This window comes from Lathyrus oleraceus, chromosome 3 (assembly GCF_024323335.1).
Source record: "Lathyrus oleraceus cultivar Zhongwan6 chromosome 3, CAAS_Psat_ZW6_1.0, whole genome shotgun sequence".
In the NCBI taxonomy this organism is placed as follows: domain Eukaryota; kingdom Viridiplantae; phylum Streptophyta; class Magnoliopsida; order Fabales; family Fabaceae; genus Lathyrus; species Lathyrus oleraceus.
In genome coordinates, this window is record NC_066581.1 from 492,303,732 (window position 1) to 492,328,209 (window position 24,478).

The 24,478-nt window shown below is 36.0% G+C and overlaps 2 protein-coding genes across 4 annotated transcripts; one reads left to right on the top strand and one right to left on the bottom strand.

The window, feature by feature from the left end:
• The first annotated feature begins 9,343 nt into the window (after positions 1–9,343).
• Positions 9,344–11,634, top strand: LOC127128857 (uncharacterized). 3 transcript variants are annotated; one of them, XM_051058237.1, is made up of 4 exons: positions 9,344–9,902; positions 10,117–10,323; positions 10,786–10,970; positions 11,305–11,634. In XM_051058237.1, exons 1-3 carry the CDS (start codon positions 9,480–9,482, stop codon positions 10,927–10,929), a joined length of 774 nt encoding a protein of 257 aa, XP_050914194.1. In that variant the 5' UTR covers positions 9,344–9,479; the 3' UTR covers positions 10,930–10,970; positions 11,305–11,634. The 3 variants fall into 3 exon arrangements, with proteins under 3 accessions (XP_050914194.1, XP_050914195.1, XP_050914193.1); XM_051058238.1 differs by having other exon boundaries at positions 11,311–11,634; XM_051058236.1 differs by lacking the exon at positions 11,305–11,634 and having other exon boundaries at positions 9,345–9,902; positions 10,786–11,082.
• LOC127131809 (LRR receptor-like serine/threonine-protein kinase RGI5) lies at positions 11,292–12,530 on the bottom strand. The gene is made up of 3 exons (XM_051060710.1): positions 12,469–12,530; positions 12,307–12,370; positions 11,292–11,825 (listed from the first exon to the last, which is right to left on the bottom strand). The coding sequence occupies exons 1-3, from the start codon at positions 12,528–12,530 to the stop codon at positions 11,292–11,294; spliced, it is 660 nt and encodes a 219-aa protein (XP_050916667.1).
• Positions 12,531–24,478: the final 11,948 nt, after the last annotated feature.

A 24,478-nucleotide genomic window follows, 5' to 3' on the forward strand; every position in this document is an offset into this window, starting at 1 on the left:
GAACTTCAAACATGCATAACTTTCAAACCAAATGTCCAAATGGAGTGGTTCTTTTTGTAATGTTCATATTTTGACCTATACTATCCAAATCATACATTGCATTTCATGAATTCTCATCACATAATCATTTGCATTTTCACTTGATTTTTGGAGGGAAAAATTATAGTTTGAAATTGGTGCATTGTTTGATCATTCTAACACTTCCATTGGCTCTAAAATGACATTTCAAGTGAAATCCTAATGCAGCTCATGTACTGTTCCATTCATAATTCCATGCATAGGGTGAGATTATCAAATTGGCACATGCATCTTATTTTGGCTAATACAATTAACCATTGCCTAAACCTGATTAAGGACATGATTAAGAGGGAGTATAAAGCACAAACCCTAACAGATTTCATGATTAACACTCACAATTTTCAGATCTAGAAAAAATTCTTCAAACTTTCTCTCTAAATTTTCTTTGAAATTCTTCAAACAAATCGCACTTCTCTTGGTCCATTCATGTTTCTGAATCATCATTGAGCATTGTTGAACCTAGATCCACAGGAATTCGTGCAGTTTGAAGCAGCTTGGAGCTTTGATACATCAATGGTGAAATCTGGTTTTGGAGAGATCAAGCACGATTAAGCCTTCATTCTTCATCCAATCAACTCCACAAGCACTTTGGAAGATCTGTTGAGCTTTGCCAAGGCCTGAATCAAGCAATTCCAGTTCTGTTTTCTCCAAGAGGTCAAGAATCGATTCTCTCAATTCTCAAATTGCTTATGCTAGTTTTGTTCATCTTTCAATGCTGATGAATCTGAGCTTTATTTCATGAAAATCCACACACAATTGAGCTAGATATGTTAGATTAAAGTTTCATGTGTGATTCTTCTTCTCTTCGATTCATGCGTATGTGTTGATGTCTTGATGAAATATTGGTTGATTATTGATGTATGTTGAAAGACCTTCACGTTGATATGCTCAAATTCCATTTATGAGAAGTTTGTTCTTGAGGCCTGGCAGTGTTCATGATGAACACGATGAAGCTGATGAATTTTTCTATCCAGAATGTGTTTTGATCTTTCCAAGCGCGTTATCTGAGTTATGCATGTGTTTTTGTAATACCGTACATGTATTGGTCCACCTCGGCATATGCATGGCATTTTGATTGGTTATTATTGCTTGGACATGCCACGTCTGTTTAATGAAACGTTGAGTTTCACTCAGCAAGCGCGCTCATTCAAAATTGGCTGGTGTTCGATACTGGCTGGTGACATTTTTCCATGTGCTTCACATATTTTCCCATTTCCTTCCATTCATGTTCATATGCCTTTGTTTCATGATTTTTTATTTTTTCTTTCTCTTCCAAAATTCATAAATCCTTGATAAATCATCCAAAAAATATGAGGATTTTTGCATCACGTTCCTTATTGTTTCTAGTTTTTTTCCATAATTTTTGCATAAATTGTGCATGGCTGGAAAATTATTTTGCCTAGGGTTTGTGAACATGTGTGCTATTTGTACCTTACCTTACCATATCTTTTGTGAAATGATGGTTGTTTATCCAATGCTCATGAAATTTTGCATGCTTAAACTGGACATTTTGCTTGAAATTATGGTGTTGAGTTTGTATTTTTATCCTTCACCATTTCTGTTTTATGATCATGTTAAGGTAGGTGTGACAATTTGTGTCACACCTTTGCTTGTCCAACTTGATTAATTTGTTTGCCATGCCAAATGAACTTCAATTGATGTGATTTTTTGTATGATGCACATTAGGGATGTTGTGGTTACTTATGATTTTTGATGGAATTTTTGGATTGATTTCGGATTTGATTGAGATTTTTCATTCTGGATGGTCATTTTTGAGCTTTTGAATTGCCTTGATTTTCATTTGTTTGTGAAATGCTTGTGCTTTATCCTATGAATGTGAAACTTTGCATACTAATTCTAGACATGTTGAAGATTGTTTTGGCTTTGATTTGAGGTTTTTACCATGATTCATTTCTGTTTTAGGCTTGTGCTAAGTTGGTGTGCCATTTGGTGTCACACATGTGCTTGTTATGTTTGCCTTGGCTTATGCAATTTGATTACCATGCCTAATGTTGCCTAATTGCCCTAATTTTTTGTGTGATGATCATGTTGTATGCTCTGTTTACACATGAATTTTATTAAGATTAATTGAATCATTTTTGAATTAATGTGCATTTGTTCATTCTGTTGTCACAATGTGATCACAACTTGCATACCTTGCCCTATTTAGTTCATGAAATGGATTTGGTTGATGATAATGATAGGAGACCTTTTGGGTTGTATTCTTATTTGATTGAGGTTGATTCATGTTGAATTTCATGTTCTGTTTTGGAATTTTTCTCCATCTTTGACCCTAGGCCTTGACCTAGTGGTTTGTGACTCACAGTTGAGCTTTGATTTCAGGTTAAGAAGCATATTGCCATGATTGAAGTGGTTCACTCATTTGGATTGACTTAATTGGTTGATGTTGACTAAATTTGAGTTGTTTTGTAGGTTGATGCCAAGTCATTTATGTTTGGGCTTGTGCCTTGCACATTGTTGCATTGCTTATTTGACTGTGCACTATTGACTGTTGACTATTGGTTGTCTGTTTGACTTTTTGAATTGTAAACTGATTGGGTTAGATTTTTTCAGGTACCTAAGTTGCTTAAGTTCTTTTGAACTTGCTTTTGCTTTGCTTGGTTGCTTAACCATTTGAGGTATAACTCTCTGACTTCATGTAGTCTGGAAGACCTGTCCTGTTATGTGGGCAGGCACCTGTCTGAAGCCCTCCTTAAGAGGCAATGCTTGTGTATGTTTATCTTTGTGCCAAGCAGGAAAAGACCTCTATGAGGCAATTGGCAGATAAAAGAGATGTGCAATCCATCTCCTGCTATTCAGTGTGTCATCCACTTTGCTCACACACCTTGTGTTGATGCATTGTGGATATTAACCCAAGATCTTTGTTGAGTCAGTCATATGTGGAGAAGAGTTCCAACTTTCTGAACTCCCACACTTTCATTTGTCTGAAGCTCTCCCAGGCCAGGGATAAGAGCTGTGAGGTCTTATCCTCACTTCCCATTTCATCTGCTTCACCCTAACTCTCAATGTTAGGGTTAAGAGCTAACTACACCCGATTCCAGTTGGCTTGTGTTTCACAGCCTAACCTTGTATGAGCCCAATTGTTTGCATATAGTGTGTGTGCTTGCTTTTTGTGCTTGTATGTTTTTGCCTGTGCTGTTTAGGATAGCTTGCTCCCTGTGCAAGTTAGATAGCAACCTTAACTTAGGGATCGTATGCATGATAACTTCTAGGCTCGAGTCGCAGTCTCCCTAGTAGTTTGTGTCTCCCTTTGTATCTGGTTAGGCTAGTCCTTTTTCCCTGCGTAGGGGAACTACGTCGCCCTGATCCTCATACCAGATGAGGTACGTAGGCAGGAGATGAGCTGATCTCTCCGGGCGCTTTTTTTCTTTTTTAACCCCTTTGTGTGTGTTTGGAGTCTGACATAAGTCCAACGATTGGCAGTTGGTTTCCTGTGTGTGTGTTTGTGGGTTCGGAGTCTGATATAAGTCCAGCGATTGGCATTCGGTTTCCATGTTTGCCTGTTTGTGTGGAGTCCGACATAAGTCCAGCGATTGGCAGTCGGTTTCCTGTGTGGTTTTGTTTGGCGTGCGTTAGCCGAGCTACGAGTGCTCTGATTCTTCTCCGGTCAGAGAAGATACGTATGCATAGGATGCGACATCCTAGCGAGCACGTTTCCCCTGTCCCGAACTACGTCGACTCTGATGTCTGTGTCTGACAGACTACGTAGGCCCAGGATGCGATATTCTGCCGAGTCCCGTTTCTTCCGTTTTTCTGTGTTTCCTTCTAGCCTTGTGCAGTTTGTGAGCAGTTTCTAGCAACCTTTCTTCCTTCCTTTTGTGCGTGGATCCCGTCGAGTACGACAGATGCGTAGGGGTGCTAATACCTTCCCTTCGCATAACCGACTCCCGATCCCATCTCTCTCTGGTCGCGAGACCATGTCTTTTCCAGGTTTACTTCGAGCGTTTCCTTTCCCTCTTTTGGGATAAATAACGCACGGTGGCGGCTCTGTTGTTTTCGTTTTCCCGCCGGTTTTTTTGCATAATGCGACAGTGCTGCAATTAGAAGTTTTTATTTAACTTCTGTATGTGTGCTGCTATGTGAAGTTTTTATTTAACTTCCATGTGTGTGAGTGTGCTGCCACTCTGAGTGTATTAGCTAGGTTAATTTCCTGCTAGATGTGTGTTTTCCGCTGCTATGGACTCTGTTGTGAGACCAAAGTGTTTTAGCCAAAAATTTGCCAAAGGGGGAGTTTGTAGATGTTTGATTGGCTGCATTATATGGTAAAACACTAGCTGGATCCTAATGTCTTGACTGATGTCATGACATGCTGTGGAGATGTTTGTTTGACTGCATTGTATGTTAGAATATCTAGCTGTACTCTAATGTCTTGGCTGATGTCATGACATACCTGAGTAGTATACTGCAGGAGTAGCTAATACATGATTTATTGAATGTCAAACTGGATGTTATGACATTCATCCATGTCAGCAGATACTGAGGAATAGAACAGTTGGTGTTCTGTTATAACTCAGTATTTATTTTCAGTCTGCTTATCAAGAAGATAACAGACCTGGCATAAAGCCTATTGTCTGAATGTCAAACTGGATGTTATGACATTCATCATTGACATCATATGCTGAATAATAGGCAGGTTGGTTGTCTGCTACAATTCAGTATGTATCTCAGTCTGCTCATCAAGAGGATAACAGACCTGACATAAGGCTCAATGTGTAAATGTCAAATTGGATGCTTTGACATTTATTAATGTACGTTGTTACTGTAGAATGGACAGATTGGTCCTGTACAGTTCAACAAATTTGTACTGTCTGTTTTCAGGAAAAACAGACTTAGCATATGGTCCTTGATTTGGATGTCAAACTGAATGTTGTGACATTCATTCCTGACAGCGTATGCTATATTGTAGGTTGTTTAGTTTTTCTGTTTCAGCATTTTTCTCAGGCTATTCTTCAGGGATTCAACAGCTGAGAGAAAATCCAGGAAACCAACAACCAAGCTACAATTAATGAACCTAACAAATAGCCTATTTGTTAGTAACCTAGATGTGGAATTTAGGGGAACTCGCGTGACCTTAATTTCAGGAAAATACAAGTACAAGGCCCAAGTGCTGCAATATAAAAGGATGGCAATCCTTCATTCAGAACTAGGGATTTTTAGGCGTGAAGATTTAGTGTGTCTATCATACTTCACTGCTGTATTTTTGTGTGTCTTGTATTAGACGTATCTTGTAAGCCAAGCTATTATCACGTAGATGATTGCTTTGGTATAGGGTGTTCATTGAGTTGTAAGTGTTGTGTCACTCTAAGCTTTTAAGCGTGAGTGCTGTGTATCTTGATTAAAGCTGTTAAGCACAATTAAGAGTTGTTTGAAGTGTGACTTCATAATTGTCTTTAATATTGATTAAAGGTAGTAATCACTGAGGTGATTGAGGGGGAGTGAGTAGGAACTCTGATCTTAGTGTAAGATTGAAATTGCATTGGGTAGGTATTAAGTGATAGGGTTAAATAGTTGGTTTAAGGTCTGAATTAATACTACTAATAGTGGATTTCCTCCCTGGCTTGGTAGCCCCCAGACGTAGGTCATGTTGGACCGAACTGGGTAAACAATTACTTGTGTTATTTACTGCACTTACATTTTAATTTCTGCATAATTCTTGTCTGCGCAGAATTGGATGTCATAACAACCCTTGTGACATCGAAAGTCTGTTAACTAGAATTTCAGTCATGTTTTTCACTTTCCAAAAATGAGAATTCAACTGAAAAAATCATCTTTGTAGAAGTAACACGAACAATTTCAGAAGTGGTGGCCTATATTTATTGGTCTTATATGTTGCATCAATAAAGAGCAAAGTGGGAAATGTGTTGAACAACTTGATGTAATCATGCTGAGTCAAAAAAATATCTCGAACGTTTTCTCCATCCTGGCACACTCAGTACCTAGATACAAAATATTTATCATCCAAAAGCTTCAACAATTGTTTTATTTCAGTTCTTGGACCTCTTATCCCCTTGTTGTTTCAGGAACGAACATTGTATACTTGCTTGATATTTGAGATATTTTGAGGTCTTTTTTTGTTTCAAAGTTGCTGATATGTTTCTGGGCTGCACCATGTTCAATGACATGTCATAAACAAGTTCCTTCTCTCCAGGTTTAACGCGACATGCAATGGAATGACCGACTAACTTGTAACACATGCCATTATTACGTATACCATAATTCACATTAAATCTTCATGTATTATTCACCATAAGGTACCAACACAACTTAAAAGGACATTTACATCTCCTCAAACCAATATCATACCGTTTCAACATACAAATAGGTTTTGTATGATTTCCACTTATTTTGCATCTCAGTGTCATAAATACATGTCTTATATCTGAACCATTATTTGATCTCTCAATTACATCGCCAAATCCTAATTTAACAACTTTTGTGCAGATCCATTGGAGCATATGTTCACTAATAACAAACTCTTGTTCATTTGTAAATTATTTATCAATATCCACATTGATATCAAGCGGTTTTACATTCGTAGACACATTAACTTTGGGGACAACATCATGGTGCACCATATACCAACCATTATAGAAAAAAATAAATTAAAAACTGACCAAATTCAGCGTTGAACTAACTCGGAAATACAACTTTTTATGTCATTCAACGATAATCCAAAAATAGATTTCTGGACACAACGTTCATTTTTTCAAGCAGAAAACCAAATTATAGCAAGTAATGAGGAATGAAATACATGTACACTACCTTAAATTTCAGCTTCTTTTACTCCTTTTGATTTGAAAAAAATATAAAATGTTATTTTGAAGTAGAAACATTGATTGAGTGTGGAATGAGGTTTTTATAGGGTTTGAAGAAGAAATGGTGGTATGATCATGAGTGAAGCAAACATGCAAAGTTATGTTTTATTAAATTTATTGCTTGACAAATCTGGAAATGCACTTCCAAAATCCTTACTGAGTTATGAAATACATGCAAGGTGGTGTTTTTTCAAATGTTCGCTTGACAAATATGAAAATGCACTTCCGAAATCCTGATTGAGTTGTGAAATACATGCAAGGTGGTGTTTTTTTTTCAAATTTCCATTTGACAAATCTGAAAATGCACTTCCGAAATAGTCACTGAGTTGTGAAATAAACAAAATTATTGTAGGGGTGAGTTCGGAGATACACTACAGACTAATTTTTAGGAAAATAGGTGTGTGTCTCACTTATAATGTATTTTAGTGAGAAATACGTGCGTTCAGAGATGTACTTCTAGAATTAAAAGGGGCATTTTTAGGTTTTTAAAGAGTGACTCTTCACCACTAAGGATGGGAAGAACAACCCTCAATATTTTAAGGGAAATGTTATTTCCACCCTTAAGGGTGCGCCCCACACCTACGGGAATCCCAAAATGCCATTCATTTGTCTCGATATGCATATTCAAACGCACCTAAAATCAAACTAGTCTCCATCTTTCTGAGATCCACTCCATTTTGAACAAAAATTATCCGAAGATGCATCTCTGTATTCTATCTGGGGATGCATACCTGAATTACCCTATGTACTCAATTATGGTGTTTTAATTTACTGAGATGGTTTAATTAACAACTCAGTGATGTTTTCGGAGATGCATATCCGAAAATGTCAAGTGGAAAATTGGATAAAACACCACCTTACATGATCTTTTTCTTCATGCTGAAACTAAACTTCATTTCAAAATCCTTACAAATATTTCTTTCATTCTTAATCAACTTTTCAACATCAAAACATCATTCTTGTATGTTATCAGAAAATGAGAGATCTTATAGAAAATGCTTATGATAGGGTGTGTATTGATTTAACACATTTGGTTTCTCAAAAATATTTTTCCCACTTCGGAGCAGGCCACCTCAAAATCCATTTAGATGCATCATGTGTATTAAGTGACTTTCAAAAACACAAATTTTTGTTCAGGTTTATTTGAAACCGGGATGTCCTACCAAAGATATCACATGAGTGCACGTCACATTTCACCCAAGATGCTGAAACTTAGTTGAATCACTTTCTAAAAAGGATTGAAGTATTCACCAAGTTAAGCGACGTTGTAAGAGAATAAAATAAGAAAAAGTCAAAGAAGGATCCGCCAATAGATTTAAGTAGTGACACATGTTTTGATACATTTTAGTTTTAATATAACAATGTAACTCATTTTTTGTATGTAATATTGTTAATGATATCATCTCAATACAATTTATGACATACATAATGTATATTCTACTTTAATGTTATAGGAATTGGGGGTAAATTTTGGATAATGTCCCAATTTTTCTGTTTCTGTGTGTTTTATTGCTTCTATATCAATACTGATTTTGTTCTGGGTGAGTGTGGATATGCATCTTCGAACACACCCAATTTTAATTGGAAAAAATAATAAACATGGGCTTTTACCGATGTAGATCTCCAGACACACCTTTATTTTGAAAAAAGGGCGTGTCCGGATATGCATATTTGAAATATGTCACGATGAAGGGATATAGTTTTCATGGTCCAACTTGATCTACAATTTGTATAAATAGAGGTTTCTCCTCCATTTTCTTTATAAAAATCAGAATGAATGCATATCCCCATCTTAACTTTGTGTATTTTAATGACACAAATCCCCCACTTCAATTTAGGGTCTCCGAGAATATACTTTCTATTGATATGAAAATCAAACTAAATACTCTCCCGTGATATCCAGAAAATTGGAGAGTTTGTCAAGCTCGAGTGTTGTTCACCATCGATTGACAACGAAGGGAATATACATTTCACATGCTTGAATTGAAGACAAATGACGATTTAAAGTTTGTGTGAAGTGCATTTTACCGTTAGTCAATAAAGGATCTGATTGAAGTGAACACAACTAGTACAAGATCGACCGAAGATATTCTAAAGATGTTGCAACGTCGTGAACCATTCATTTATAATTAAATGTAATGTTGAATTTATGTTAATATTAACAATATCTATATAATATTTATTTTGATGTTAATTTATTTTGTTTTTCCTTTATTCTGCCATTGTTCCTAACAATGTATTTTTGAGAAGTGTCTAGGGTTGAAACAAAAATACATCTCCAAATTAAACAAATAAGTAAATTATTGTGCCTCATCAATTTATGATAAGAAGTGTGTAAAAAATATGCGGTTAAACGTAACCTTCATGCAATTTGACCCGACTTGGCCCGACCCGACATCCACTTAGTTTGAGCTCTCTAACATGTTGGTCACCTGCTGGATTTTAAGACACGGTCCGAAGGGACGAATGACGATTACGAAAATCTCTCCACAGGATTGAAAATTGAAATCCCTCTTTCTCTGTTTCTCATCTCATCTCATACCAATCAATCAATCATTCAATAAAATGGCAAATGTTTTGAAGGGTGGTAGTGTTGTTATGCTCTCATTTTTCTCTTCACGAACCACCACACTCTCCCGAACATCAACAACAACAACAACCCACTGCTCATTTCTTCCCAAGTTCCCTTTTTTCTCACTCTCATCTTCCTCACGCCCCAAAACCCCATCTGGGTTTCCTTCCTATTGCACTCTTGCTTCCGACCCAGTCCCGGAAGCCATAGCTGCTGAAACCAATAGCAACGGTGAAAATGACAAGAGTATTAAAGATGCTGCTGGGTTGCTTGACATAAGGGTGGGTCGCATTATCAGGGCATGGAAACATGATGAAGCCGAAACTCTTTACGTTGAAGAAGTTGATATTGGTGAGCCTGAACCTAGAATCATTTGCAGTGGCCTTGTCAATTACATCCCTCTTGAACACCTTCAGGTTTCTCTCTTTTTTTTTTTTTTTCATTTCAATTTCTTGTAGGGTATATCTCTCCCCTAAAGAAGAACATGTCTTTAACTTAATTGCTCAACTTATGTATGTTAGTGTGAGTTTTGTGTTATGCCGTTAATGAATTTTCTGAGCTTGTTTTATTGGAATCAATCATATTTGTGTTTTTCTGTACAATATAACGCATGGTAAGACACAAATGCAGGGGAAAAAAGTTATTGTTCTTTCGAATCTGAAGCCAAGGAATATGCGTGGTGTCAAGTCATGTGGAATGTTGATGGCTGCTTCTGATTCAAAGCATGAGAATGTTGAACTTCTGTTCCCTCCCGAGGAAGCAAATCCTGGCGAAAGAATATGGTTTGGATCTGAAGATGAAAAGGACAATCAACCTGAAGCTGCCAAACCGAATCAGGCAATAATAACTCAACTTAAATAGTATTACATCCAAAAGAGTTGAATACTCCACCTAATAATCCAACCATCAAATTATAAGTTCTTATTGAGTAGATCAACTTTACAAATTTACTTAAATTTTATAACTCTTGAAGTGAACAATTGTGTGCATTTTTTAGAAACAATGAAAATGCCAAAAGAGTTGTTTTCATTATTTCTAGACGGGCACCATCTCTAGCTAGCATTTCATCTTTTCTCTATCACAATAGTTCATATCAAGAGTCTTGCATCTTATCAGCAATTTTTTTTTAAAAACTAAGATTACAGTAGTGCAAAGGCTTATTTGCAAGTTAAAATGAACACACATTTTAGAAAATGAAAACAGGGTATATTTTAATCTTGTTCTTCCTCTCTTACCATTGATATTTTGTGTGGTTTATTCTTGTGTATTGCCATAACATTCTCGTGTAACAACATGCAGATACAAAAGAAAAAGATATGGGAATTGGTGCAGCCTCATCTTAAGACAGATGTTTCTTGTACGGCGATGCTAGGTGAGCATGTAATGAGTACATCTGTAGGCACAGTGGCATGCCAGTCATTGCAGAATGCAAATATCTCCTGACCAACACTCACTCTCTCAATTTACACATCGGAATAGGCAATGTAATTCTTCTTTTTTTGGCTCGTGTATAAACATTTGTTCTTTATATTTTTATGATTTTAAATTGTTTTTCAGAAGTTTCACTTGGAAATAAAGGTTTCAGCTTAGCATTAATATCTTGTCATGGTTGTCAATAATTTTACAATTATAATCTATGGTATGATACTGTAAAAACAATTCACACAGATATCCAATCAGAAATCGTCATGTTGGTATTTTAAAACACACATATATAAAGACTATTTTAGAAATATTCATAAACAAAATGGAGACATTAAATATACTAAATATTTTTCTTCATATATGATGATATCTTCCTCCTTTTACCCGTGTAAGGTATAGCACCCAAGAGGTGGTTGTCGGACAAGTTTAGGCCCCCCCAAAATGTCAAGGAAGGCAAACTTAAAGGAATTGGAGAGATCAAAAGATGATAGTTGATGCAAATTTGATTTGGTTTCCGGAATTTGTCCGGTTATACGGTTTCTTGACAAGTTGAGAACCACCAAACCAGATAGTTTTGTAATTCCATTGGGAATATTTCCTGTGAAGTTATTATTAGAAAGGTCTATGCCAGTAACAAGGGAAAGTGTCTTGGTATACTTTAGTCTTTGGTCTTTTATATACACATTCAAACTTTCTTCATAGTAGTGACCTTCATAATATCCATACAGTAAGTACATATTTTTCTTCTGCGCTTCGGCTATAGCTTTCAGATCACCCAAGCTTGCTGGAATGCTTCCAGTCAAGTCATTTCTCGAAAGGTCGAGGACTTGCAACGAGCCTAATTTTGAAAGTTCAGGTGGCAGTTTGCCAGAAAAGGCATTAGACCATCCATAGTTTCTAACACTGACAAATTTCTTAAAGATGATGGCAAATCCCCCGAAAAGTGATTGTCATTAAGGTGTAATGATCTGAGTAGTTGTAACTGACCCAAAGAATCTGGAATTGTTCCCAAGGTCTAGTACATCCAGAAAAGAGCAATTTGCAAGGCTTGGAGGGATCCTTCAGTTAAGTTGTTGTTTGAAAGATTAATGACAGTAACACGTGACATTTCTCCTAAAGACAACGGTATTTCTCCATGGAGTTGATTATGAGAAAGAGATAGAAATCTCACATGATTCATTTGTTGACATATGTTTAATGGGATTGCACCAGAAAAGTGATTGTGTGAGAGATCTAGCAGCTCGACGCCGGTTTTATAATAGGAACCGGTCCTTCAAGAAAATTAAAGCTTTAGATCAACTGCATCAGAAGATAATGCCACATGCATTGGATTTGGAAGCCAACCCTGCAACTCATTATGTGACATGTTTAAAAATGTTAACCGGGAAGAAGCACCTGAGATGTTATTGCAATATATTTTGTGCCTTTGACAACACTTGATTCAACAGCTAGAGCAATGCTAGTTAAAAGAAATAGAAAGTAACAAGCCATAAACTAATAATGCTAACAATCCAATTTGAGACATCTTTTCCATTGAGGTTTCTCTCACCCTTTGACCGTAAACTGATATCTATATCGGTTGTGAAAATCTCGGTCACAATCAAATCATTGTCTTTCATGCCTTATTATTATTATTTTTGACAGACACATTATACTATATTATTAAGAAAAAAGAAGCCAACATTTGACAATTTCTTATCCATCCTAACACCGGAATGCAAAAGGTGTCATATTCAAAACTAAACTAAACGTTCTCACAGTGACTACAAAATGCTTATATTAAAACTAACTGTATAAAGACCAATATATTAAATAATAGAATTAAATTATTGGTGTTTAGCTTTTGCTTGTGAGTTTACTCGTTTGGAAGTATGCATTCTTTTACTTTCTGTTGCAAAACATATTTTAAGTACTATGCATTGGCATCAAATAAAAAAATTTGAGCACTAGATATTGACATCTAAGTTTTAGGATATTTGTTTGGAAGTAATAAACTAACTCTTGGACTGTTGCTGAGATGCTTGGGATTGACCCTAAAGTCGCCTCACATTCCCTGTCCATCTAGAATAATGTCTCCTACATGGCTTAACACCATAAAAAACAGCCACCCGAGACGATTGAGGCCACCAAGAAGCCGGTAGAGAACCTCTTAAATGTCAACCTTGCAACCGAAGTCAAATATATCACCTGGTTGTCAAATGTTGCCATTGTAAAAACATAAAATAAAATATGGTGAATATGCATTTAGTACTCTGATCTCAATAAGGCATGTCCTAATGATATTTACATCCACTCTGACATAAACAAATTGGTAGACAAGTATGTTAAATCTGTCCATAACCTTATGATTTTTATTAATATAAAAATTAAGAACAAAATTCTAAACCAATCTCTAAGTCAAATATGACATCGACTCACATCCCTTAAACCCATACCAGAATTCAACTAGAGAATAAAAGCGGAAACATATCTGAATTTGTCATTGGAATCGTTGGAGATTTGGGAGTATGCAATCTTCTGATTTGTAGTGTTCCTTAGAATTCATTGAATCCTTCTTAAGCAAAAAAAAAAAAATGAAAATTATACTTTTCGAAACTTGATCACGTTAATACTAAATCGATTCACAAACACAAAAGATGAATATGATGATACACAAGGTATTCAATTGATTCAGTTGTACAATCCACGAGGTGTCACATCTAAAAAAATATGATCCTTCGCGAAGCACTCGCGCGTTAGCGAAAAATGATTCGAACAGAGTCGTCACCGAACTTTATTTATTCCAAAAGAGAAAAGAAAAAATATCGATAAAACCCTTAAAAGAAAATGAAGATTTTCGTCGCAACCATATTCAGGTTCAGGAGTCGATTAGGTAAGGGAGAGGTCGTAACACCCCTCACGTTCGTTGTACTCAACGGGAACCATTTAGTTAAATTTGCGATTGAATGTTAACTTATGTTAATTGTTTTCTTCGAGTGATAAAAAATGCAAAAGGAAAAGAAAAGGGGTCGCAAAAAGGTTTTTATTAGGGTGCTTGACAAGATTGCGAGTCTTGCTCTTACGTATCCTCCGGTACAACGAGGAATTCAAAGCTACGTAGTTCTGCGTAGAAAACTACATGTTGGTTGATTGCTTTGGAAGATTGTTGCTTTAGACATTTCGAGCCGTTAAACCTTTGCTTACTGCTCTCTCTTGGAGGTTGAAGCCTTTGTTTGTTTCGAGCCGAAATGGATAAAGCGTATTCGTTTCTGAAAAAGGTTTTTGAAATCGTGCAATGACGAAAAATTATAGTTTAATTGGTTGAATTGCTTTGTTGGATGATAATTGCTCCAATGGTCGAGTTAGACAACTCGTATCCAAACAATCATGAGGAGGAATAGTAAACACTAAACCATCTTCTTTTTTATCCTTAATTGTAAAAGGATTAGATATTGTTAACGCATTTTGGATGGACGACGAATACTCGAATGACCGAGTTAGGCAACTTGTATCCAAGTATTAGGGGAAGGTAATAGTAGACACTAGACCACCTCCTTTTTCGTCTAAGTTCTTACGAAAATAAATTTGCTTAGGTTTTGATTATGAAAGGGTTTAAAGTGAATTAAATTAGAAGTTTTTAATGGATGGCGATTATTCGAATGATCGAATTAGACATCTCGTATCCAAACAATCGAGAAGAAGAATAGTAGACACTAGACCATCTTCCTTTTCATTCTTTTGTGAAATGATGTTTGATAAGGATTATGTGTTTTTATTTGAATTGGGAAAATGTGCTCGATGTTGGTCGAGGTTTTAATTTGTGTCGAAGCGAATTGTGAAGATGATTTGAAATGAATTGGATTTTGGAATGGTTTGAAAGTTGATTTTGAAAATGGGAACTTGGTGTAAATGATGAGATATTTTTGAAAGAAAACAAAACTAGAGGTTGATCAAGTGTTTTAACCTTATTTTAAAAATTTTATTTTATCGCGCATTCACTTTTATCTTGTTTAAATATCCAAGGTCTAAGTGAAAGGCTAGATAAATCATGGATCAAGTAAAGGAACAAAATCAATAAAGACCAAACAATTTAAGCTGTCGCGGTGAAGAATCGAAGACCAAGCTATTGACTAGACTTGACTCATGAATCAAAATATCACCATCGAATTTTAATTTATCCAATGGAAGGGGAAAAGATTAAAAAATAACCCAATATGTATATGCAAAGCTAGAAGATTAACTTAAGCTAAGCAAAAGGGGGGGGGGGGGATTCTAAGGTACGGACGAGGGTGTGTTATGAAAGGGGAAGGCATTAGAACCCTAATCATCTGTAGTACATACAGGAACCTTTTAAATATATGTGTTTGGTTTAAAATTGTTTTCTATTTGATTGGGGAGGTGAGAAAAAAACCATCTTTTATTGTTTGATGATTTAGAAAGACATTAAGTCTTATGCCTACGTACCCATGAAGGATCAAGACCTCGTAGTTCGGGTTCAAAAGTAAAAAGAGATTTGTTGGGGTTAATTTTATGAGAAAGAGACAAATTGTCATCTTAAGAAGAAAACTCACTTTTAAACCACCACAAACATGTGGAAGATAGATATTTGCATCAAATTGAAAGAAGGGCTCTCATTTGGATATAGAATCAACAAGTATGCCACATACCTCTTCCAAATGGAAAAGAATCAATATCAGTCTCAACAATGTTATGGGGTAGGAGATTTAAATCTCAACTAGGGATGACTCATGTCTAATACTTTTATGAAAATGTTTTAAACATGGAAAAGCCAAAGTGGCAAAAGGGTTTAAATTAAGTTTGTGTTTTTTATGTCTTATGAAAAGATCTTTGAATATGCTTAAGTGTTTTGAAGCATTTGATTAAGAAATAAAAGGGGAAAAATGGCCTAAGTCAAAGTTTATTATAAAAGTGGTTATAAGAAGGAGAGAGAGAGATAGAATCCTAAGGTTTACATTGAGGGGAACCTAAGATTGTACCTAGAAGTTTTGGATTAAGGGGAAGCAAAATTTTATAGGATGCAGATGAACACACACATGCAAAATGATAAGAATGTCATGATTCCTTTCCCTTGGATATAAACAATAACAAGGTTGACCATGCATTAACATTAAGGCACAAAATATGGCTAAATACAATGGTAATCACAAGGTGAGTGAGGTATGAATGACAATATTGATCATGGTTTTTAGGCATTGAGATGAACATAAACAATACATGAAGAAGTTTCACATAACATCACAAGACACAACACATTGATGGTGAAGAAAAAATCTTATTTGACATGGTAAAGACATTCATTGGTACATGGTAAACACAACATGAATCAATTTAGGTCAAAGATGCATGATATTATAAGTCTTCGCAAAATAAACATTAAACTTGAATCAAAGTTCATGATAAGACCAAGCTTAAGTGGAAGCCCTGATCATGCATCAAGATGCTTCAAAAGATTCATCTAAACAAAATCCTAAGTTTCATCTAAATAATCAATCACTAATATTTTAAAACAAAGCCATTTAATCATGGTATAATGCCCAAAATATGATCATGTTTAAGCAAACAAAATGCTACCAACATCAAACAAGACCTAAACAAATATACATTGGTCACACAAACATCTATGATCACTTATAACAAGGAAACAGTAAAAGAAAATCAATTAAAAGGCCTAAAAACAACATAAAATGCACTAGTTTTCTATCTAATAAAAATGGTCAAAATAAATATTATTTTTTGGGATTTTTTTGTGGATTCATAATGAACACATAGCAAAAAGAATGGGTCAAAAATGTTAAGAGATCATGAAGTTATGAAGAAAAATGAACATTTAACAAGTGAGAAAAAAGAAACATTACACTAGCCAGGTTCAAACCCATGTCCTTGGGGTTCCATGTACTGTTTGGAAAAATTAAAAACCATAGTCTGGGGCGAGGGGGATTTGAACCCCAAACCTTTTGGTTGTAAGTGACTTAGGGTGTGCGCTTCTACCACTGGGGTGACTATACATCCATTCATTATAACACAAGGAATTGTCTATATTATAAAAACGCGTTTCATTTGACTTTTCCATGCTATGTCAGCATCTTCTTCAAACTCTAGCTTCTTATTTTCGTTTTTTTTCTTTCATTATTTTTCAAATCTTCCATCAATCATATCTCTCTCATTTCTTAACCATTTTTCATGAAATAAAGATTAAAATTTCTTAGAAAAACGTAAGGAACACAATGGTACGATAGGTTTTAGCTAATACTCAAAGTTAAAGATGCACGAAGGCCAAAACTAGAACTGAAACTTTAGGTTTCGTTCAACTTAAATTCACATAAACAACAAGATAAATGGCATGTGAGTTAATGATCAACCTTAACACAATAAATGCTACATATTTGCTATGAGAATACTATATAGAAAGTTATGAAGCAAATATGTGATTTCTGAAGTGATTTCTGAAATGCATAACTTTCTATGACATTTCTATGAGAATACTATATAGAAAGTTATGCAAAGTGTCATAAGTTATTCTCATGGTGATAATAGTGTATACCACTCTTCGACCTGAAACCACTATAGATCCTAGATGTAGAGTCGAGTGCTTTGTTGCTGATCCAACGTTGTCCGTAACTGGATAACCATAAAGACAGTTGATGGGTACTCCACAAAGCATGCTGAGGGACATGAGTGTCCTAGATGGAATTTGCCCATCCTGCGTAACAGGATAAATGTCTATGGGCCCAATATTGAACTGGACAAGGATGACACGGTCTATACCTTGTGTTCAATATAGACATAAGGGCAAAGGGGTAATTATACGCATAATTATTATCACAGGAGGTTTTGTCAGATCACATGACATTTTCGTGACTTGGGTAGCAGTGATGTGTTGCTAGATACTGCTCACTGTTTATTATGTTAAATGCGTGATTTAATATAATTGCCAACGTCGCGAAAACCTATAGGGTCACACACAAAGGACGGATTGATGAGAAATAGAGTAACTAAGGAACACCATAAGGTACGGTGCACTTAAGTGGAAACGAAATATGGTAAGGTACCAAATACTTAAGTGATTTTGGCATATTATGAGATATGGGCAAAATACACTTAAGTGGGCTTTTTAGCTTGAAGCCCACACAAGTGGTTCTATAAATAGAACCCCTTGGGTAGAAGCATTGACACTCCACTCAGACTGAAATTCAAGTAGAGACTTGGAATTTCGTTTCCCTCTTTCTCTCACTCAAAGCCTTCATTCATAACAGCTAGCACTGCGATTGAAGGAATCCGTTCATGTGGACCGAGTAGAGACGTTGTCATCGTTCAATGTTTGTGATCGCCCCGTGGATCTGTATCAAAGGTTTTGATCATTATCAGAGATCTGCACCAAAGGTTTGAATCGCCACAAGAGGTAACGATTCTATCACTGATCATGCCCATTCGTAAGGATCACTAAATGGAGAAATTTTTAAATTCCGCTGCGCCTAGGATGGCAATTCTCCTTCACTTTTCGTATTTAATCATCTTCCACCATGAATGCACGAAGACCGTTGTCATTCATACCTTCTGGTTCTAGTTAATTTAATAGGAGCAACTGTCATACCCCAATTTTGTCCGGGCATTTTAAAACTTTCTTTCATTCGACTTTATTTTACTTTGCATCATCTACATAGCATAACACACATTTCGTCATACATAATGCCTAAAATATCGACAAGAATAAATTTTCGGATCTACAAACATAACAGTCGAATCAATTTTCAAATATACATAGAATTAGCGGGAAAAAAATTTAAAGGTCGGGCTTGCAGACGTTAATTTTGTTAATCTACGGTTCGTATAAATTAACCTGGCATGCTCGTTTTATTTTTCTACTACTTTTTAGATCGCATTTTCATTAGCCAGAGCCTTTTCAACCAAATATTTTTAACTTCAAAACTTGATCAACACCTGTATGTTTTCAAGAATTTTATTTCGCACCGATCATTTTAGTACATTCAATTTAATTTTTAAGGCATTTTTACGCCCGATTTTTATTCATTTTAATCCCTTTTATTGTTTATCTTTTTATCAAAATATTAATAAAAATTAAATAGAAATAATCATGTCTTCATTTTTATTTTATCATGTTTATTTTAAAAGATGTGAATTTTATTTGATTTAATTGATATAATTTCATTTTAAATTCATAAAGCATCTAGAAGGGGCAACTTTGATATTTTAATATAATGTGTGCTTCTTTGATTTAATCTTGACCCTCAAATTCAAGTTAATCAAAGGCTCATAATGGCTATCTAAGTGTTATTCTATCATCTAATCAAAAATAAGGGAATGAAAGAATAAAAATATCAAATAAAAAAGAAGTAAAAGAAATGAAGGAGAGAAACGTGACTGATCATTTTTTCCATTCAAATCCCAACGCCCTAATCACGGAGGGACACATCTCTCTCTCTCTCTCTCTCTCTCTCTCTCTCTCTCTCTCAAATTGAGAACCAAAAGATTCCTTTTTCAGCAAAGAGAGCAGTTCAAGAGGGCATCCACATGATGATAACCGTCTTCTCTCTCCAACTCACAAATGACTACATAATGATCATCTCTCCAAGAGGTCCAACATATCTCTTACACTCCAACCAATACACTCCACGTGTCACCTTACCTCCCCCCTCTCATTTTTAAAACCTTTGTCTCTCTATCTCTCTGCCTCTGTCTCTCATTAAATGAAAAAAGAAAGCTTTTTTTGCAAACGTGGAAAACAAATGCAATACCCTCACTCTCTTTCTCCTCACTCCCTCAAACATCATCTCCTTTTCTCTTCTTCCACCTTTTTGTTACTTCATAACCACCAAATACTGTCGACTGTACTATTTCACTAAGCTCACAAACAACCACCCATAACTCACCCATCTTCTTTATCTTCATGTGACTATTCCTCTCTCAAACCATCATGTAAACCTCTTATACACCAACAACTCTTCATCACCTTTGCACCATAACAACACTCCATAAACTACCTACAACTCTGCCGTGATAACAATAACTTTCCTCGCTTTAAAAACCTCCTTCCTCCATATCATCACTCACCCTCAAAGAAACATAAACCACCATCGTCGTTTTCGTCAACACCATCCACAACCTTATGTTTTAACGCACACCACCATCACCCATCAACAACCACTCATTGAAAACTCCTTCGATCCACACCCTCCACATCGATCCATCAGCCTCATATCTATAAAACTAACTTCACCTCTAATCACATTCACCTTTAAACAAGCTTCAACAAACCTAACAACAACATACTCCTCCTAACCACCATGCATCCTCTCCTTATTTACATCCTCGATCTACCTCTTTCATGACCAAAAGGAAGAAACCAACAAAACCAACTAGAAAACCTCCATACACGGCTACTTCGAATCAATTTACCATAACAACCAGTCGTCGAATTTCACTCAAAAATGCGAATGCACCACACAACATGATCATTTCTGCCTTCAACCGTGTTAGAATCGGGAGCATCAGCATGCATGCATATCATTCTAAAAAAACTCATTCCATCTTTTATCCATAACCAACAGATGATTTCTCGACACGCGTATCATACTAGAAACAACTCTCAAATGATCATGGACCCGTTGGAGAAAACCCATGTTACGCTAAGAGGAAATGTATACTCAATGAAAAACCAGATATAACAACTTGTGGAGGCCATGATAACTTTAGCAAAGAGAGAAAACAACATTCAACAAATTGTAGTCGTTGAGAATGTCATTCCACCTCCGATAAATGATCCTACTCAACCTCGTCCTGCACGGATCACAGTTGAAGAGCGTCACACTATCCGAGATGGGTGTTCCCCACCTCATGATGTTATGGAGTATCATAGCTTTGCATTCTATGCACTAAATTCCCAAAGGGCATGCCTGATGGTGAATACTCAACGACCGCAAGATGATGAGATTATTGAAACATGTCACATGTTGGAGAAAAGTCTTAAAGCCATAGAAGGGCGATATACTTTTGATCTAGATGCTTTAAACACGTGTTTGGTACCTGGTTTGGTCATACCTCAAAAGTTAAACACACCAGATTTTGAGAAGTACAAAAGGGATAGCTACCTAAAGCACCATTTGGTGATGTTCTATCAAAAATTAACTTGTTATGCTCATGACGATAAGCTAATGATTCACTATTTTCAAGACAGTTTGACTGAGGCGTCGTTGAGTGGTACATGAAGTTAGAAAGGATCCATATTCAGTCATAGTTGGACCTAGCTAACGCCTTTTCGAAGTAGTACAAATACAATATGGACATGGCTCTCAATCGCATGCAGATGAGAGGTTTATCTCAGGAGAGCAACAAATCCTTCAAAGGGTACGCCCAAAGATGGAGAGAGCTAGCGGCTCGCGTTGAACCATCGCTCTTAGAGAAAGAATTAATTGACTTATTCATGGATACCTTGAAAATTCCTTACTTCAAAAGGATGATAAGGAGTGCATCATCAGACTTCTCTCACTTGGTATCAAATGGAGAACACATCGAGAGCGACCTCAAAAGCGGAAGAACCCAAGGCACTTTGAATAGCCAAAGCATTCAGAGTGAATCCCTTATTAATACCCTAAAGGAACAAGAGGACGAATTTAATGCAATATGGGAAACTCCCCAAGCTCTGAAAGCTCCATCTCTGGTGCCTTACTATCAATACCTATACATGTCAGCTATTCATAGTCAACAATCTTCTGGGTCTCCATATCAGACACCATTCTCTCCACATGGTAAATATACTTCTGCAAATCAAGGACCCCTCTCAGTATCAATAACATGTTACACATCAGCAACCATAGTAATGAACGCAAGCTCCGCAATGGCAGCTCCAGCACACTTAAAGGCCAAATAGACATTTCGATCCTTTGCTGATGCCATACAGTCGCATAGTTCCATATTTGATCAACAATGGATTGGTAGAGTCGAAGGAACTTAATCCAGTTCCTCTTTGATATCCATCAGACTTTGACCCTAACACCCGATGTGACTTCCACGCCGGTGCACCAGGATATTCAGTCGAGGACTATAAAGCACTCAAGAGCAAGGTATAGGATCTGATTGATTCCAAAATGATTTCATTTATGCCTAAAGGTCTTCATATTAACATAAATCCTCCACCTGATTGTACGGGCCCATTAGTCCATGCTATGGAAGAAACCATCAAGAATGGATGTGAAGATAATTATCATACTGATCTCGATGAGCAACTATGAAGAAGGCTAGCCCAACATCAAATTAAGAAGGAAAACTCAGTTCCTCATTACCGAAAATCTTTAGCCCATATAATTACTTTTCATGTGTAATTTCTTTCTTGTTAAATGATACTTGCTGTTAGACATTGTTGTTTATTAATGGTATTATTAATGAAGTGATCATGCATGTTTTGAACAAATCCTTTTGTATTCACTCATCTTTTCTCATTTATTGCACAACATAAACAAGAATTTTCTCCACTCCATTCACTTATCAAACTGTTTTTTTAGCAAATATTGGATGGAGGATGACGAAAACAAAATAACCATAATTGCTAACAGTATGCTTTCGGATGAAATCTCGCTGATGATGTATATGCATTGTTTCAAATCCCCAAACATTGGATAAATAAAGAGTTAATCCCTAGTGAATAACTTTGAGCCTAGAAGTAGGTGTTTCTTTCAGATCTAAAAAACCTTATGCTTAACCCGAGGCAGGGTAGTTTTCATTTAATCTGACCCCATATTTTAATTTCAGGAGAATACATCCCACATGTGGATCAATCACATGATATTCTTCGCACACGTCCTGAAGTGTCGAAGGAACCATGCAAAATCCAAAAAATATGTCGGTTGTTCTTCAATGACCAATGACTTGGCAGTCACAACCTTTCATCAAAATAAAAAAAAGCCCGCTAAGTCGAACACCCAAAGAGGCGAATTAGGCAAAGATCAGGGCAACCCTGATGGACTAAAAGTTTCGAAAGAGAGGTCCAGGAAAAATTTAGGGATAAAAAAAATCAATCAAAAGAGGCCATGTAAACCCTCAACAAAAAACAAAACAAGATTCGGTGACAACCATATCAAGAACCAAAGGGTCACCAACATTGATGCCCAGAGAAAAATAAAGTGACTGACATTTCAAGAAAATATTGAATCATCATCTTCACCCTTACATCGTCGAACTCTCTTGGAAGATGGATGTGTGCATTGAATTAAATAAACGTAGGACTGAAGATCATCACGCAAAAGGGGTGGGTACAAATCAAATTTTGATACTTATACCCTTTGTTTCAATAACCGTGAACCAGGTCACATTGCAACCATCAAAAGTCCAAATTGAAGCATGGTTTATTATGAAATCATACTACAACAAGGTTGCATAAGCTGAATCCTAGAGATTTGCTAATCTTCTGTATTGATGTCATATTCTCGCTGTATATTTCACACACTAGCTAAATTAGAAATACGTTTGGACTAATGGTCAACTCGTCACACACTACCACATCATTCCAATAAATGAGTGTTTTTTCCAAAACTTGCATAAACATTGCATTAAAATTACCATTTATGAATAAACAATTTTAACTGCAAGTAAGTACTTGACATCAAAGAAATTCAAAGAAGCATTCAAAGAGGAACTTGAACATTTGTTGCTGCTGACTCGAATCAAAACCACCTTGTAACCCTATGGATCAGAGGCATGGTGCCATACCCTAATTTTTAACCCTAAGATCCCACATATCATTTGTATCCTTGCATTCAAACAAGGTCACATCTTTGTCATCTCTCTCCTATCTTTGGGTTTGCCTTTTGCAGGGATCATGAAGCACCTCTTTGTTGGTGTTTTAACTTTGTATTTATATGTTCATTGCTTATCTAAACACTAATCAAAATAGCAAAAATATGTCTTGTTTTCTCTAAGTTTATTGTGCAAGGTAGGGCTTTTCATCAAGAGCATCACGCATGGTTCCTCAGCTAAGGTTTTTGTTGATTCCTCAAGTAAAAGTGTGGTCAACCATTTATCAAGGGGTTATCTCTCAAAACATGATATCTAAGGTTCTAAAGCATCTTTAAATCTTATTTTGATCAAGAGTATCTCAAAGTTTTGTTGCTTATTTCTCTAGAGAAGGCAAAGGTTCATGTGTTTATTTCCATGCCTTCTTCAACAAGTTACCTCACACTTTGAGCAATTCAATCAAGAGACATTTAAGGACACCTTATTTTGAGTTCATATGATCATCCATGTACCTTGAAATGCAAGAAAAGTCCAAGTACACAAGTTTACTCCAAGAGGGTTAACCAAAAGTCAACATTTGAAGTCAAAGTTCAAAGGCTCACAATTCCTTCAGTTCTCATCATTTTTGAAAGCTTCTTTTTAAATATGATTCTTCTCAATACTCTCTACAACTTCTCTTTACATGACAAGAGCTAATTATGCTTGGAAGATCATAAAAAGTTTAAAGACATTATAGGCCAATGTTGGACTTAGTGAAATTTGACCTATTTTCAAGTGACTTTTTCTCAACTTTCAAGGATTACAACTTCTTAAATTTTCCACA